Raw genomic sequence first — 14,486 nt, 5'->3', positions numbered from 1 at the left:
AGATGGAGATGCAGGTCAGCTGAGGAACCAGAAGAAAGAAAGACAAAAGAAAGAAGACGCGGAAGAAGAAGAAAATACTTTGTCCGGTTTGACAGCTAAACACAACATTATAAACATTATAAACACAAACACTGAGGCTCTTTTTATCTACCCTTGCTAGGTAGAGACTAGCCTTTTTGTTTTGCCCTGAGAAATGCATGGTGCTAGACCAGCAAGAAAAGCCCAGGAGGATAAAAAACAGTGCATAGACAGTTTAGATTTATGTATCTATATTTAGCACATTACATTTTTAATTCCCCAAAAAGCCCGGAGACCAAATGTAATGAACTTAAAACAGAATTAAAGTGAAGTCTATGAATTTTGGATGAGCATGATGTATGAAAACACACCAAAAAAACTATTTTATATTAATTTGTTAATAATGCGTATAGTAATGCCTATAGTCTATATCTTTATATATTTATATACACTTACGTCTATAGTTTTATAAACTATTGAGCCTCAGATAAGACAATAGGTGAGCCCTTGTGTCAAGGTGAACGTGGCCCAGCTGTCTGTGAGCTGTTTGTAATAAGCTAAGCCCCTGAGCCGTTTTACCCCTGACACTGACACCCAGGTCCTCTCACACCTCGGGTTCCCCGCAACCACTGGGGTGAGTGCTCATAGAGCCACTGCATCTTATTTCACTCCATCTGTCTCTCAGACTCACTTTAAGAGACACAAACACCGATTTTGACCCACCTCAAATAACTGATCTTTCCAGATAACGTGGCCCCCAAACTCCCAAATCCTGGACCATGTCTTTCTTAATGCAGCAGATGCTCGGGGGTAAGTTAAAGAACATGATGGGAGGAGGAGGAGGAGGAGGAGGTGAGGACTCGGGGCCGGCGGCAGGAGACGGAAAGGAGACTGCAGAGTCTAAGGGAATGACTCGAGAGGAGTTTGAGGAATACCAGAAACAACTGGTGGAGGAGAAGTGAGTAGATTTGCCTTTCATTAGGGTTGATTTCTTAATTGCTTTGCAGTTTGTCCCACTCGTATCACATATACAAATATGTATGTAAAGATAAAGGTAAAAAATAAAAGTCATTTTTCTAATCTAACTGTGGAACTATGTCAATAAAGTGCAATTATTTGACGAGGAACTTTATTCTAGTTAGAACGTGAAGTGTATCTTTTTAAGTTATCAGCTGTTTTATCAGTGATGGAGACTTGGATGGACTTGGATGGATGGATCTCCTGTATCTCCAACATGTCCATGTGAGGAGCCTCCAAGTGATGAGACATACAGTGGGGTAGAGGAACTGATCAGGGAGGTCGGATTGTTTTCATATGAATAAGTCCAAAATTGCATTGTCTTGGCTTTAAATCAGATTCACCAACACGTCATGTTCACGGTGTGTGTGTGTTCACTGCTGTGTGTGTGGACTTTGGATGGGTTAAATGCAGAGAAGGAATTCTGAGTATGGGTCACCATACAGTACTTAGCTTATGTCCCGTCAATTTACCAAGAAAATGTTAGGTCTGACTTAAGGCAATAAAAATTCTTCTCTTCGTTTTTAACAGAGGTCAAAAAATGGAATTTCACATTTTGTCGTCTCCATTTTTATCCATCTTTTATCATGTCACTCCACATTGGTGGTTAATGGATCAAATAAAAGTAGACACTCCGGGTAGGTTTTTATTAGTTTTCCTATTTTTCCCTAGCATATAAGGGGAAAAATCTTCATAAATTTTCAACAAATTCAACAAATGTTTCTCTCTTGAAAGTAAATGTTGATATCAAACCTATTTCTGCTCTCTAAGATGCCCCAAGTGCCCTAGAACCACTAAAATTCTGTGCAAGGTGATCAACATAGGAAAAATCACACGCCTCAATCTGAAAGTCCAGATTCATTTAACATCAGACTCACAGCCAGAAAATCATTCATTACTTTATACTGATTGAAAATGTCCCATAAGTCGATTTCCATTCAACGAGTTCAGTGAACTATAGCTGTTTGCTTAATTAATTCTAATTTGTTATATTTTCTTTAGCAAGCGGGTAGCCGTCACAATGACGTCTTGGAAAAGGGCCTACACATCTCACCATGATGTTTCATAAAGGTGCCTGTTTATATAACACCTGAGAGCATTAAGTCAGAACTGGGTCATGGAGGTAAGAGCTCTAATCTGACCCTTTGCCAATGAAAGTGAAGATGACTTTGGCCCATTACATCTAGCACGCTAGCTGTTTCATTAGCATAAAAAAATCTTAAGTCTCTTTTAATTTAAGGTGCCAGAGGTGTGGAAATTGGGCTCGTAGGCAGCGTGTGGAGTCGTTAAAATTAGCAGGAAGCGACCAAAGATGTAAAAAAATTAAAGCTCTGTTCTTTTTCATTCTTGAGCTTCCTCTCTTTTACTCCAACCTTAAATCCGTGTAACCTTCTGACACGACAGGATTGGGTAAAAGTTAGCAGGTTATTGTTTTTGACCTAAAATAATCAAGAAGCACTTGAAGTTCTAACCAGTTGTTACTATAGCAACAATAACCTGAGCACCATTTTAACCGATCCTGGGTTTTTAAAAGCTTTATGAATAAAGGTTCAGATTCCTGTGAATTGGGTTTAATGATGCTTTTGAAACATCTTAAATGCATATTAAAGCTTTATCTGTGTGTCCTTTCTGACAGGATGGAGCGGGATAAGGAATTTGCCACAAGGAAAGCAGAAAGAGCCAATCTGAGAGTGCTGCTAAGAGACAAATACAGGCTTCCACAGGTACCCCAAACACACACATTCAACGTTTCTTTTACTTATACGACATCATGCCATCCATCATAACGTCGGCCGTTCTTCGACAGAGCGCACAAGACGACGCCACGGTTCAGATAGCGGGCGACGACTTGGACGTGCCTGAAGAATTAGCTAAAATGGTGGACGAGGATGAAGAAGAAGAGGAAATCAATGATTCCTTTATGGGCAGACTGCAAAACATGGAAATGGACTTTGATACGATCAAAGCCAAAGCTCAGAGCACGATTACAGAAGTCAAGCAAGCAGCAGAAGAAAAGTGCGTCCTGATGTGAGATCGCATTTTCTGTGAGCTTTTTAACTGGCAAGTCAGACAAATCGAGTAGAAATTTAAAAACACTCATATTTTATTGATTTCATGATCCAGGAATTTCTAATGACTGTATGAATCTGTGGAAGAAAAAGAAAAAACGCCGGTTTTTCATACGACTCTGTATCATCACTCGTTGCCTTAAATGGCATTGTTTGGGACGTCATGAACTAGTTTAATAAATTTATACAAAATTTGAAAATATATAAATAGTCGATTCCGATTCCACGATCATTTTCATGTCAGTTACACAACACTGATAGTGTGTAGATTTTGTTCGGTTGCTTCGGTTACTCTCTATTTTCTAGAAGCTTTTACAGAATATAACATTACATATATCTATGCAGTATATCACACTACTATAAAACTATTTCTCAAAACAAGTTGAAAGAAAGAAACTGATGTATTTGACTGAGAAATCAAGTTAGAAAGCTAACAGGAGTCCCAAGATATCATCATATCGCACTAAGAGTTTTGCAACGATTCTCTCTGTACCTTTTTCTCAGTTCTATCTTTTGTAATTCACATTATTAAAACATGAGATACTCATTACAAGGACGTTTATTATATCAAATTATACCAGATCTTTTTGATGATGTGTATCATTTCATGTTTTTCTAACGCTTTATATTGTATTGCTTTCTGCTTTATAGCATGTTTCCTCATCCTCTGTGAATCTGGGTGAAATAAAATAAATAAGATCAAACTTTTCCACTTGCTTAAATAATGTGTTTAAATTATTACAGAATACGTCGTCTGATTTTACTTACCATATTTACTATAACTTTTATTCCTCTCATAACAAACGTTTTTTTATTCATTAAAGAACTGTGCGGTACTTTCTAACTACGTTTCTGACTACGTTACGTAAGTCGCGCTCTCACTTTGTCTTCTCTGTATACGGTTTAAGGTTTTGGGTGTAGTAAATAGATAGAGTTGCTTATAGTTCTCATTTATAATTTCATTTAAAGTAGACGTTTTTGTTTATTTGTTTACTTGTTTAAAGTTTCTTTTTCCTTTACAGTTTTCAAGCCATTATTTAAAAAAAAATAAAAAAAACATGACCTGTATAATTCTTTAATGCTTTATTTTAGGAATTATTATCTTAAATAACAGATTTATTTATTTATTTGTTTATTTGTTTGTTTGTTTGTTTGTTTGTTTGTTTGTTTGTTTATTCTGATTATATCTATTTCTTAATCTTCTATGCTAATGCATATCTTTACACTTCTTAACCTCTCTCTCTCTCTCTCTCTCTCTCTCTCTCTCTCTCTCTCTCTCTCTCTCTCTCTCTCTCTCTCTCCATCTTTCTCTCTCCCCATCCCCCCAGTCCTTCTCTGGTAAGCTGACACAGCTCCTTTATGTGTTAGCTGCTTTGTCACTAATAGGATCAGAAGGGCTTAAATTGTCTTCTGATAAAACTAAGAGGCTTGATAACTGTGCTGCACCCTCTTAACCAATTTGCACTCAATTAGGATAATGAGGAAACAGGCATAGAAGGACAGTCTTAATATATTAATGTGATAAAATGATATTATCCTCTCCTGTGTTGATATCTGAGCAGCAGGTGTAGAAAAATCAGTTTGACAGCCAGGACTGGGCATGATACAGAAAACATAACAGAGTTAACGGCTACTTTAACGATGGCACCGTTAAATACTTAAACGATATAAATGCTGTATAATCTCCAGGACAGTGGTTCAGGTTCTGGGTTGTTGATTGGATGATCAGGGGTGACACTGTTTGGCCCTTGAGCAAGGCCCTTATCCATCTCTGCCCCAGGGGTGGTGTATGAAGCAAAACGTGATCTTATTTCGATCTCAGAAACTGCCGATCTCCTGGGATTTTCACACACAGCAGTCTGAAGAGTTTAAGCCAGAATGGGGTAAAAAAACAAAAAACATTGTGAGCCGTATTTCTCAAGTCAAGTCATGTCAAGAAGCTCTTATTGTCATTTAATCCATATATAGCTGGTGCAGGACACAATGAAATGAAACAACGTTGCTCCAGGACCACTGTGCTACATAAAGATATTAAGCTACATAAGACAACAAGGAGTTCAGAAGAGATTGACCAGACTGGATTAACCTAACGTGAGCGCTACAGTAATTTAAATAACCACTCGTTACATCCGTGTCGAGCAGAAAAGCATCTCAGAAGTCAACGCAAACTGGACAGATGAGTATTAGGGAAATACCAGTTGACTGCCACAGTTTGGTGAAACCAAAGCATTTTCTAATGTTTACACCAAAGCCTGAATTTAGCCTGAAAGAATACAAAGGATGAATGACGTTAGACTGCTGGTGGATTGAAGTCAAATTGCTCCTGGTGAATCAGTATCGATTTATTATTCTAGTCAGTGATTAGTAAAGATTATTAGCTTTAGATACACAGAGAATAAATTGCTGGATAAAACTTGGCAATGAAATGAGATCACATGTCCTCAGTCCCTCCTTCTCAGTGGCCTACTAATCACCAGCTCCTCTATTTTCCTGCATCATCACAACACATTTTTTGCAAAGTCTCTCATTCGTTTATCAAGGTTTAAATCACATAAGTACGTTAGTACTTCTGTGACTTTGATGGATCTTTACAAATTGCATTATAGAGCCGAGTTTTGAGACGTGCACGTTAACAAATCTAATAGGAATCGAGTGTCATGACAGTTTGTTGAATAATTATACCATAGTGTTGTGTGAGTGTCTCTAACTAGGGCATGGTGCGTTGAGGCCAGAAATGGGGCATTTTCCCCTCAGCCAGATGGCCTGTGAGCTTTGTGCGCTCAAGCTCCTCTATGGGAGCAATATCCGAGTCCGCCGCCACTGACAAATCTTTTCAGGTCTCTTCCCATCTGCAAGCTTGTAGCTGGCTCATGGTTATACTTGTTTCAGGATGACTGATTACTCCATATATGCGTGCACACACACACACACACACACACACACACACACACACACACACACACACACACACACACACACACACACACACACACACACACACACTTTTCACTTTCCTTTAACATCAGTGTTATAATAATGGACACCTAACTTGACTTATTTTACACAAGCACAAAACTAACAACCTGACTAATAGTCTGAGGAAACGTCGTACACGTATTACTTGACAACAAGTTAATATTAGATTGGATTATTGGATTAATATTATTATGAGAACTAACACTAGGTGCTTATTTCCTTTTGTACATTTTAGCACGAGTATTAAAATCGATTGGTAAATTGTTATTCGTTCATACAGTGAAAAAGCTGTGATATCACTTCACATGATTATTTCCCTACCACTTACTTTTCTTTCACGCTCCTGACTCTTAAAGTTTAATTATGTAAATGATTAGTAACACATTCAAATAAAAGAACAGCAAGAGTTAATATTTTTCATTATTTTTATTATTGCTTAATCTGAACGACGTTTATTATGAGCAAAAATACTCAAAATGAGCAACACAGAGTATTCTTTTGGTATTATTTTATTTTGTTATTTAATTATTTAATCATAGAGTTGAGGACCAGCTAGAAAAAAAAGCATCATAAATGATTTGAAACAAATTTGAATCAACTTCAAATTGAATCGATGCCCAAAACAGAATTTCACACATCTGCACTTAATGTTCTTTTAATATATTTCATAATTTTTTACTTATATTTTCTGAACCTTTCTGTTCCTTTCTTACTTATCTGTATATGATAATTCCATTTTTATTAAAAAATCTATTCTTATTCTATGCTATTCTCTTTATTTATTTATTTATTTATTTATTTATTTATTTATTTATTTATTTATTTATTTATTTATTATTTTACAGACAGTGGGTTAAAATCATTTCATACTCTTTATGGTTATGTATGTGTTTTACTAACAGTTAGCTTCTTAAACTTATCTTTAGATGTCATTAAGGTCAGGAGGGAATCCTTTTATTGTTAGGACAACTTCGATAACTCAGACTCAAGCCTTAGTGGGCTATCTAACAGATTCATGAATGAAAGACATAATAGCACAAAATCCAAAGTTTATAATAATACACACACAAATAATAATAATACACACAAAATAATACACACACTGTTAAAAAGTAACACAACTCTGTCTACTTACTGCAAAAAGGCACATAAAGTTTCAAGAAAACTGACTTGCTATTAGAAATGCATTGTATCTCACTCTAAAAACATTTACAGCAGGTTTTGTTCAGAGCAGCAACTGTTGTGTAAATTACGAAGAATAAAATTCAATTAAAAGTTAGAAATTGTTCCTTGCTTTTTGTGAACTGTAAATTTAAAACACATCAATTTTTATAAATTGCTCTTTCAGATTCAAGAAATCTAATCTAACCTAACCTAATCTAACCTAATCTAATCTAATCTAATCTAATCTAATCAATATGTTCAATAATAATAATATGAAGTTTCATTTCCAAAATATTCAATTCTATTAAATTTTAAATGTATAGCAACATTGTCTCCATGCAGATTTACAGAACATAAGAAATATAGGACAAAAAGTTGATTATTATACAAAAGTTCAAGATTAATATTAGACTTAAATTTAAATGCATTTGTATTCATCCCTAACGAGCAATTCTGAGATGACTGAGGTGACTGAGGTGAGGAAAAAATCCCTTAGATGGAAGAGGAGGAAACCTTGAGAGGAACCAGACTCAAAAGAGAACCTCATCCTCATACAGATGACACTGGAGGGTGTGATTATGAATAAGGTCCTTTCTACAGTCATATACAGTACGAAAATCTTCATGAAGTCCATGAATCCAACTGGAACTGGTCCAACTAGTGCTTTTAACAATGGACATTGTCTCGGAGCAGCTTTCCAGAAAAAAACAGATAATAGATAGATATAATCAAGTTTAAAATGTAATTCATATTTATCTCTAACATCGATTCATATTGAACAAGCCTAAGGTGACGGTGACAAGGAAAAAAACTCCCTGAGATGATGTAAGGAAGAAACCTCGAGAAGAACCAGGCTAAAATGTGAGAGGAGTCATGAGAGGAGTCATGTTTTGAGGAAGTTCAGTATAAATTCCCTGTTCTGCAGTTTTTGGAAAACACACAAAGCAATCTTTAATTACCGCCGAGTGAATGTAGGTTTATGTTGCTCACTTTCTATGGAGTGATGTTATGGAACACTGAACAGCAAAAAAAAAAAGGAAGAGAAAAGAAAAACCCTCAACATCTTAATACATGTGTGTTTTCTTTGTTATAAGAGGGATTAGGGGACATTTTCAGTAGGACGCTATTATCATTTAAACAAAAGATTTTTGAAAGAAAGTTTTGTCAGAGCTTCATTAGCGCCGGCCTCCCTCTGTGTCCAGAGCGCTGCTGCCGTTTAGAGCAATTACTCCAGCAGTGAACAACTGTCAATCATTCTTAAAGTGGAAGGATTCTAATTAATAAACCTCTTAAGTCTTTTCCTTTTGCCTCTCTTCTTTCTCGTGTGCCGGAGCCAGAGCGCTTACTGCCGAGACGCCTAGGCCATAAAGATCAGGACCTTTTGGCACTCGGTGGACGGGATTTTTTTTACACTTTGGAGTATTTTCTGGTTGCTATTGTGTATGCAGAGAGAGAGAACGCTCGTTAACAGTCTGTAAGAGCTGAATAAGGTGGAAGGCGAGCAAAAGAGTTCTGCATGCTCTCTTCACTGTCATTCGTAAAGCGACAGTTCAGAGGAAGATACAGAGATGTGGAAGGACTGAGAAGGAAAAGGTACGTGTGATGACATTTTCAAAGAATGTCAAATTTTCTTAAATCAAACTTTTTAGAAAAGACACCCTTTCAAATGTCAATTTAAAACTTTACTTCACAATTTTGTTTTGTTTTGTTTTGTTTTTAACAAACATTTTAGGAAAAACTCTCAAAAATTGTTTGAAAGCTCTCAAAAAAGAAAGTTTTGCAATATTATTTTCAAATTCTGGGGAACTTCTCTATCAGTAGTATGCAAAAAATTCTACAGTAATTCACACTGGCTTTCTGCAGCAAAGAGAGATTTAAAAATTTTGTCATGTCTCTGCTTGATATTACGTATGTACCAAGATGTTAAAAAGGTCCAGTTATATTATAGCTATGGAAAATACTTAAAATTGTGCACAACGCTTTGCCCAGGAACTCATATTAGCATGTCGGGGAAATGAAATGAATCAGATAAACAAATGAATCGGATTCATTCGACTCAGCAACAAATACTGCAGTAGTTAAAACTCAAGAGATAGAAAAGATCGGTTAAGTTTCATGATGTAGCAGCTTGTTGGTTGAATGAGAAGTCAGAGGAAGAGTTGAGATTGCTCAAATTTTTTTTTCGCCCGAAAATGATCGTGTGATGAACTGTTGATCGAATTTCTAATGTCTAAGAGGAGATGCTAACGGCTTCAAATGTTGGAAACTCATTTGCACCGTTTACACACAATGTAAATTCACCAAACACACACTTTATTTCTTTCTCTCTCACTTCATAATTCACCCTAATTAACAATATAACTTCACTGAACTTTTCCTCTTCCGACAGGAAACGACAGACTCACAAAAGACCCTCTCAGAAGATGCTACGTTGTTCTCTCTAATCTGCTAAATACATCTATCCTTATTTTTCAACGTTTAACAATTTTCCTTGGACGTACACTCCTGTCCTCGAATGCATTTGTCTCTGGATTCTATAAACATGGCGGACGACGGCTACCTCTCGTCAGACAACTACCACGACCTGGGCAAAGGAGGCGGAGCAGCGATGGGCGGGCGGTTGCACAGCATTGACGTCATTCTTGGCTTCAGTAAGGAACAGGACCCTCTGCTTACCCCTATGGGACCTGCTGGGGCACGTAAAGGTGATAGAGATGTCCTGGCAGAACAGGGGAAACAAGTGACTTCTGACCCTTACGCTCACCTGCCCAGCATTTCTGAAAATTCCCATCAAGCTGCCTATCATGGTGAGGAAATAGTGCTTAAATATATCACTTATCAAACATGACTTATTCAATAAAAGCTACAGGGCAATAAATGGTTAACATCCGTAGTGGAGCCTCATGTTGATTTACTACGTACTGATTATGAAATAGATCATAGTTTCACTGGAGATTTCACAACAATATAAAACAAGCATTGCTATTAAATGCAACTAACCCTCTTAATTATGGTGCAGATGAAAATCTGTTTGTTGTCACATTTTCCATTCACCTGCACTGATCACAATATAATGAGCGGTTTGTAAGTTTCTCTTCAACAGTAAAGAGCAAGAAACGTACAACAAATGATTACAATTTATTCATCATAAAATACAGCAGTCATAAATACAAAATAACACAACTGCACAATTACACAACTGGTAAATCTATCAATTCCTACAATCTATTATAAATATTATTTAGTTTGTATATTGTATTAATTAGATCTGTGGCTACTTTTTGATAATAGTCCCAATTTGGTCATGTATAAATATAATTCTATAAAACGGGTATTATTATTTAATATTTAAGCATACATTTTGTTTTTAGTTTTATACAGAATATAATTCGACAACTTCAGTACAATACACACTACATCCAGAGCAAAAGATATGCAGAAATCTTCTACCATAGAAACTTATTTTAATCTTATGTTATTTGAGTTAATACAACAAACCTACAAATGTATAATAATTGTCGATTTATGTAAGCGATGGTGATGAGGTCGAAGTTCAATTTTTTTTTTTAATAACTTCATATTACATGAAATTCCAACACATTACTTTCATATAAGTTTCCTATGAGATCAGCTTGGCTTATGGGAGCTAATCGATTAAACGTTGCATAGAGAACATAAATGAATTGACGGGCCCGTAATCAGAGAAAGAACCTTCTCAAGAGTCACGCCTGCTACCAGCAGAACCGCACAGTTACACACACTAAAGCAACGATCTGATGATAATCTCGCCTAACTTCATTAGATCCATTTACACTCAGCTCCTCCTTCAATGTGTGGCTGGCATCGCTTTATTTTTGTTTCTTGGAAATAAAAATCTCTACTTTTGCCAAACAGGTCCTTGTCATGTAGACAAACAGGTCGAGTGGTTTTAAAGCAGTTGGATTAACAGCCAAGGCCACGAGAGCTGTCACAGGTTTAGCAGGTGACATCTGTTTGCCTTTTCAGGGATTACTGAGGAGAAATACACAGACAGACAGACAGACAGACAGACAGACAGACAGACAGACAGACAGACAGAAGTGAAGGAACTCAAATTCGCGTCTTGTTTGAACGGGAGTTTAAAGAGAGATTAAATCAAAATAATATGATGGTATATTAAGACAAAGAGTTAAGTCATGACAGGGTGTGTGTTTAAGGGGTAAATCTGTTCCTAGCCAAGACGTCTTCTGCATTTATACTGATTTCTATGCTTGGAACGTGATCACAGACATATATCGAGGATTTTGTAAAGGCTCAGCCAATCAGAAATGTCCCCATTCTTTATGGGTTCTTTATGTTCTTGCCTTCTGATTGAGATACTCTCTCTGGTATAAGGTTCTACCTAGTATTCCTCACAGCAATATTTACCAAAGAATGATATATGGAGAGTGTGATGTTCTTTTTAATATTAATGCAATACATTTTTTATACTTTCTAACCATTGTGAAGACAATGTACTCCCCTTTTAGTTTGTCTCTGCTAGTTTTGAAAACGACTTTAAGATAAAAAAAAAACTCTAACAAGAAACGGCTTCAATTTTATAAGATTAGAAATAAGACTTCCATTAGAACCATTATCTATCCAAATAACAATTGAGGAACCCATTTTTCGAAGGATTCGTTTAGTTGTTATTTTATCTTTTCAACACCTATGTAAATGATGGAGGATAAAGAGCAATCTGGTTTTTGTTTTTGTCTTTGTCTAAACAGATACAGGACTCTTTTCAAACGATGAATGTGAAGCCGAGGTTGGGGAGCTTCACCATCGTGATGTGGAGAGTGACAGCAGGTCTCCTGAACCTCTAGAGGAGGACCAACCCAAGAAGAAACACCGTCGCAACCGGACTACCTTCACCACTTACCAACTGCACGAGCTGGAACGAGCTTTTGAGAAATCCCACTACCCTGATGTATACAGTCGAGAAGAGCTGGCCATGAAGGTCAATCTCCCAGAAGTACGAGTGCAGGTACGATTGGAGTAATGTATGGTCGTATAGAATTAATAACCCAAAGAGATCATTTGTTAATTAGAAACATTAGACAGTGCAAATAGCAAAGTCTTATAATAGGATTTTTTTTTTAATTGCCATTTTAAGAGGCCCATTTGAGGCTGACCCCATTTGAGCTTGTTTCTCTATTACAAACTGCCCTTTAGCTATACTGTACCTCCACCAAAGTAGACCTTCATGGATTTTTTCCTAGGTCTGGTTCCAGAATCGACGTGCAAAATGGCGGCGCCAGGAGAAGATGGACACCGGTAGCATGAAGCTCCATGACTCACCTATGCTGTCCTTCAACCGGCCTCCCATGCCCTCAAATGTGGGGCCAATGACCAACTCCTTGCCCTTAGACTCCTGGTTATCTTCACCTCTCTCCAGTGCCACTCCCATGCACAGCATCCCGGGATTCATGGGTCAATCCCAAACTCTCCAGCCGACATACCCGAGCCACCCAGGCTACCTTAACACAACTCCAGGCATAGTGCAAGGAATGCAACCCATGCCTCCTCCACCATACCAGTGTCCACCAGCCTTCAATGACAAGTATCCTCTGGAGGACATGGACCGCAGCTCCAGCATTGCAGCTCTGAGAATGAAGGCCAAGGAACATATTCAGTCCATGGACAAAACTTGGCAACCGATGTGATCCGAGGATCAAATTTTGTGTACAGTGTATAGTTTTATAGAATCAGTTAGAACTTTGTGTAAGCAGCAAATATGTTAATCACGGTATGTAACATGGAACGTTTTTTTGAGGTTTAAACCACACAGCCATTGACAAAAAAAAAGCAGCTCACTTTTGTTGTCTGTTGCTCCTGAAGAAGGGTTTTGACTTGGTTTATATAGCTATTCAAAGAGGTAGCTAAACGTTATGCATTCTAAACCTATTGACTTTATATGAATGTAGAAATTCTACAATGAACCCAGGAATCTGAAACAGAAAGCTTAAAACTCTTTGGTTATTTCCAGTATAGTTTGTAATCAGGTAGCAGGTGTGAGGTGGGAAATAACTGGGTAGTAAGGCTGAAATCAAGATGTCACATCTACAGTATGCCAAGGTCAAGTATCGTTTCACGGTCAAGACCAAGTGAAGACCATGTCCAAATTTAAGTGAAGTCAAGTCAAAGTCAAGGCCAAAAATAACCATTTCTTGTTAGAAGCCAAGACATCAATTGATTTATTTGGCTTCATTTGTACATTGCATCAATAATTAGACTGTAAGGCTAAAAGAAATTATTACGCAAGGCCAAAATCATATTAAGCAAGAACAATAACACAACACTGTTTACAAATGCTGACATATAGAAAGAAAAGGTCTTGAGACCAGACTTTAATCCAAACCTGGACTCAAGTCCTACAGATCTACTGTCAAAACTTTGTGCTTTAACACAGGCTAAAGCTTGTCCTTATTGCACCCAGGCTAATGCTTGCCCCTAATTTTGGCAGGTGTGCATTTTGGCTAGCATCGAGTACATGTGTAGCTTTGGCTGTCCAAACCTCTTCCAGGAATTATTCCAGGAATCATTATTCCTGTCCGGATCACAAACAACACAGCATTGTCAGGATGTCTTGGAAGAAATTTAACATATTCAGAAAATGAGAGAAAAACATGAATGGTGTAAGTTCTTTAGGATGTCATGCACTTGGATGGTTGCCTGTTTATCTGCAACTCTGATCTTAGGATAGATGTAAAAACCAACTGCTAATGGACACACTAAAGTGTAAACTTTGAGAGGATCCACTAGCAAACGGAGTGTTTGTAATCATTCATATGCATCTCCAAGATTGCCTGAAACTTGGTTTTGTCTGTACAACCACTGATTAAATGGCATTTTGAAGAAATGACCTGTCTACCCACAGAGCTTGCTGAAGGATATGAGTTCATTAGCTGATTGTGTAGCTGTCATAGCAATTACATGTATGGATGCAGATGGAGAGTCGCTTAGTCTGGCACCGCTCCGTGATTATTTGTTGCTCAGCGTTATTGATCTCTGCTCTTATTTTAGACTCTAAAATAAAAAGACAGGATCTGCATTAATAGGCATCACTTTTCAGTTACGGGACCTTAAACCTTCACAAGGAGAGAAAACATTTTACTGAAGCTATAATCAAAATTATCAAATTGTTTTGCTTAAATATCAAGTATCATTTTTCATATCATGAAACTGGAACTATTTGCTTTGGCACTTCAAATTGATCAGGAG

At 37.1% G+C, this 14,486-nt stretch overlaps 2 protein-coding genes across 2 annotated transcripts; both read left to right on the top strand.

Annotated features, from left to right (window-relative positions):
* cplx4c (complexin 4c) lies at positions 1–3,652 on the top strand. The gene is made up of 4 exons (XM_027150870.2): positions 1–652; positions 764–976; positions 2,672–2,759; positions 2,843–3,652. Exons 2-4 carry the CDS (start codon positions 798–800, stop codon positions 3,065–3,067), a joined length of 492 nt encoding a protein of 163 aa, XP_027006671.1. The 5' UTR covers positions 1–652; positions 764–797; the 3' UTR covers positions 3,068–3,652.
* Positions 3,653–9,759: 6,107 nt separating this feature from the next.
* rx2 (retinal homeobox gene 2) lies at positions 9,760–12,928 on the top strand. The gene is made up of 3 exons (XM_027150844.2): positions 9,760–10,051; positions 11,993–12,249; positions 12,485–12,928. The coding sequence occupies exons 1-3, from the start codon at positions 9,760–9,762 to the stop codon at positions 12,926–12,928; spliced, it is 993 nt and encodes a 330-aa protein (XP_027006645.2).
* The last annotated feature ends 1,558 nt before the right edge of the window (positions 12,929–14,486 follow it).

This window comes from Tachysurus fulvidraco, chromosome 22 (genome assembly GCF_022655615.1).
Source record: "Tachysurus fulvidraco isolate hzauxx_2018 chromosome 22, HZAU_PFXX_2.0, whole genome shotgun sequence".
In the NCBI taxonomy this organism is placed as follows: domain Eukaryota; kingdom Metazoa; phylum Chordata; class Actinopteri; order Siluriformes; family Bagridae; genus Tachysurus; species Tachysurus fulvidraco.
This window is presented reverse-complemented; position numbering and strand designations above follow the sequence as displayed.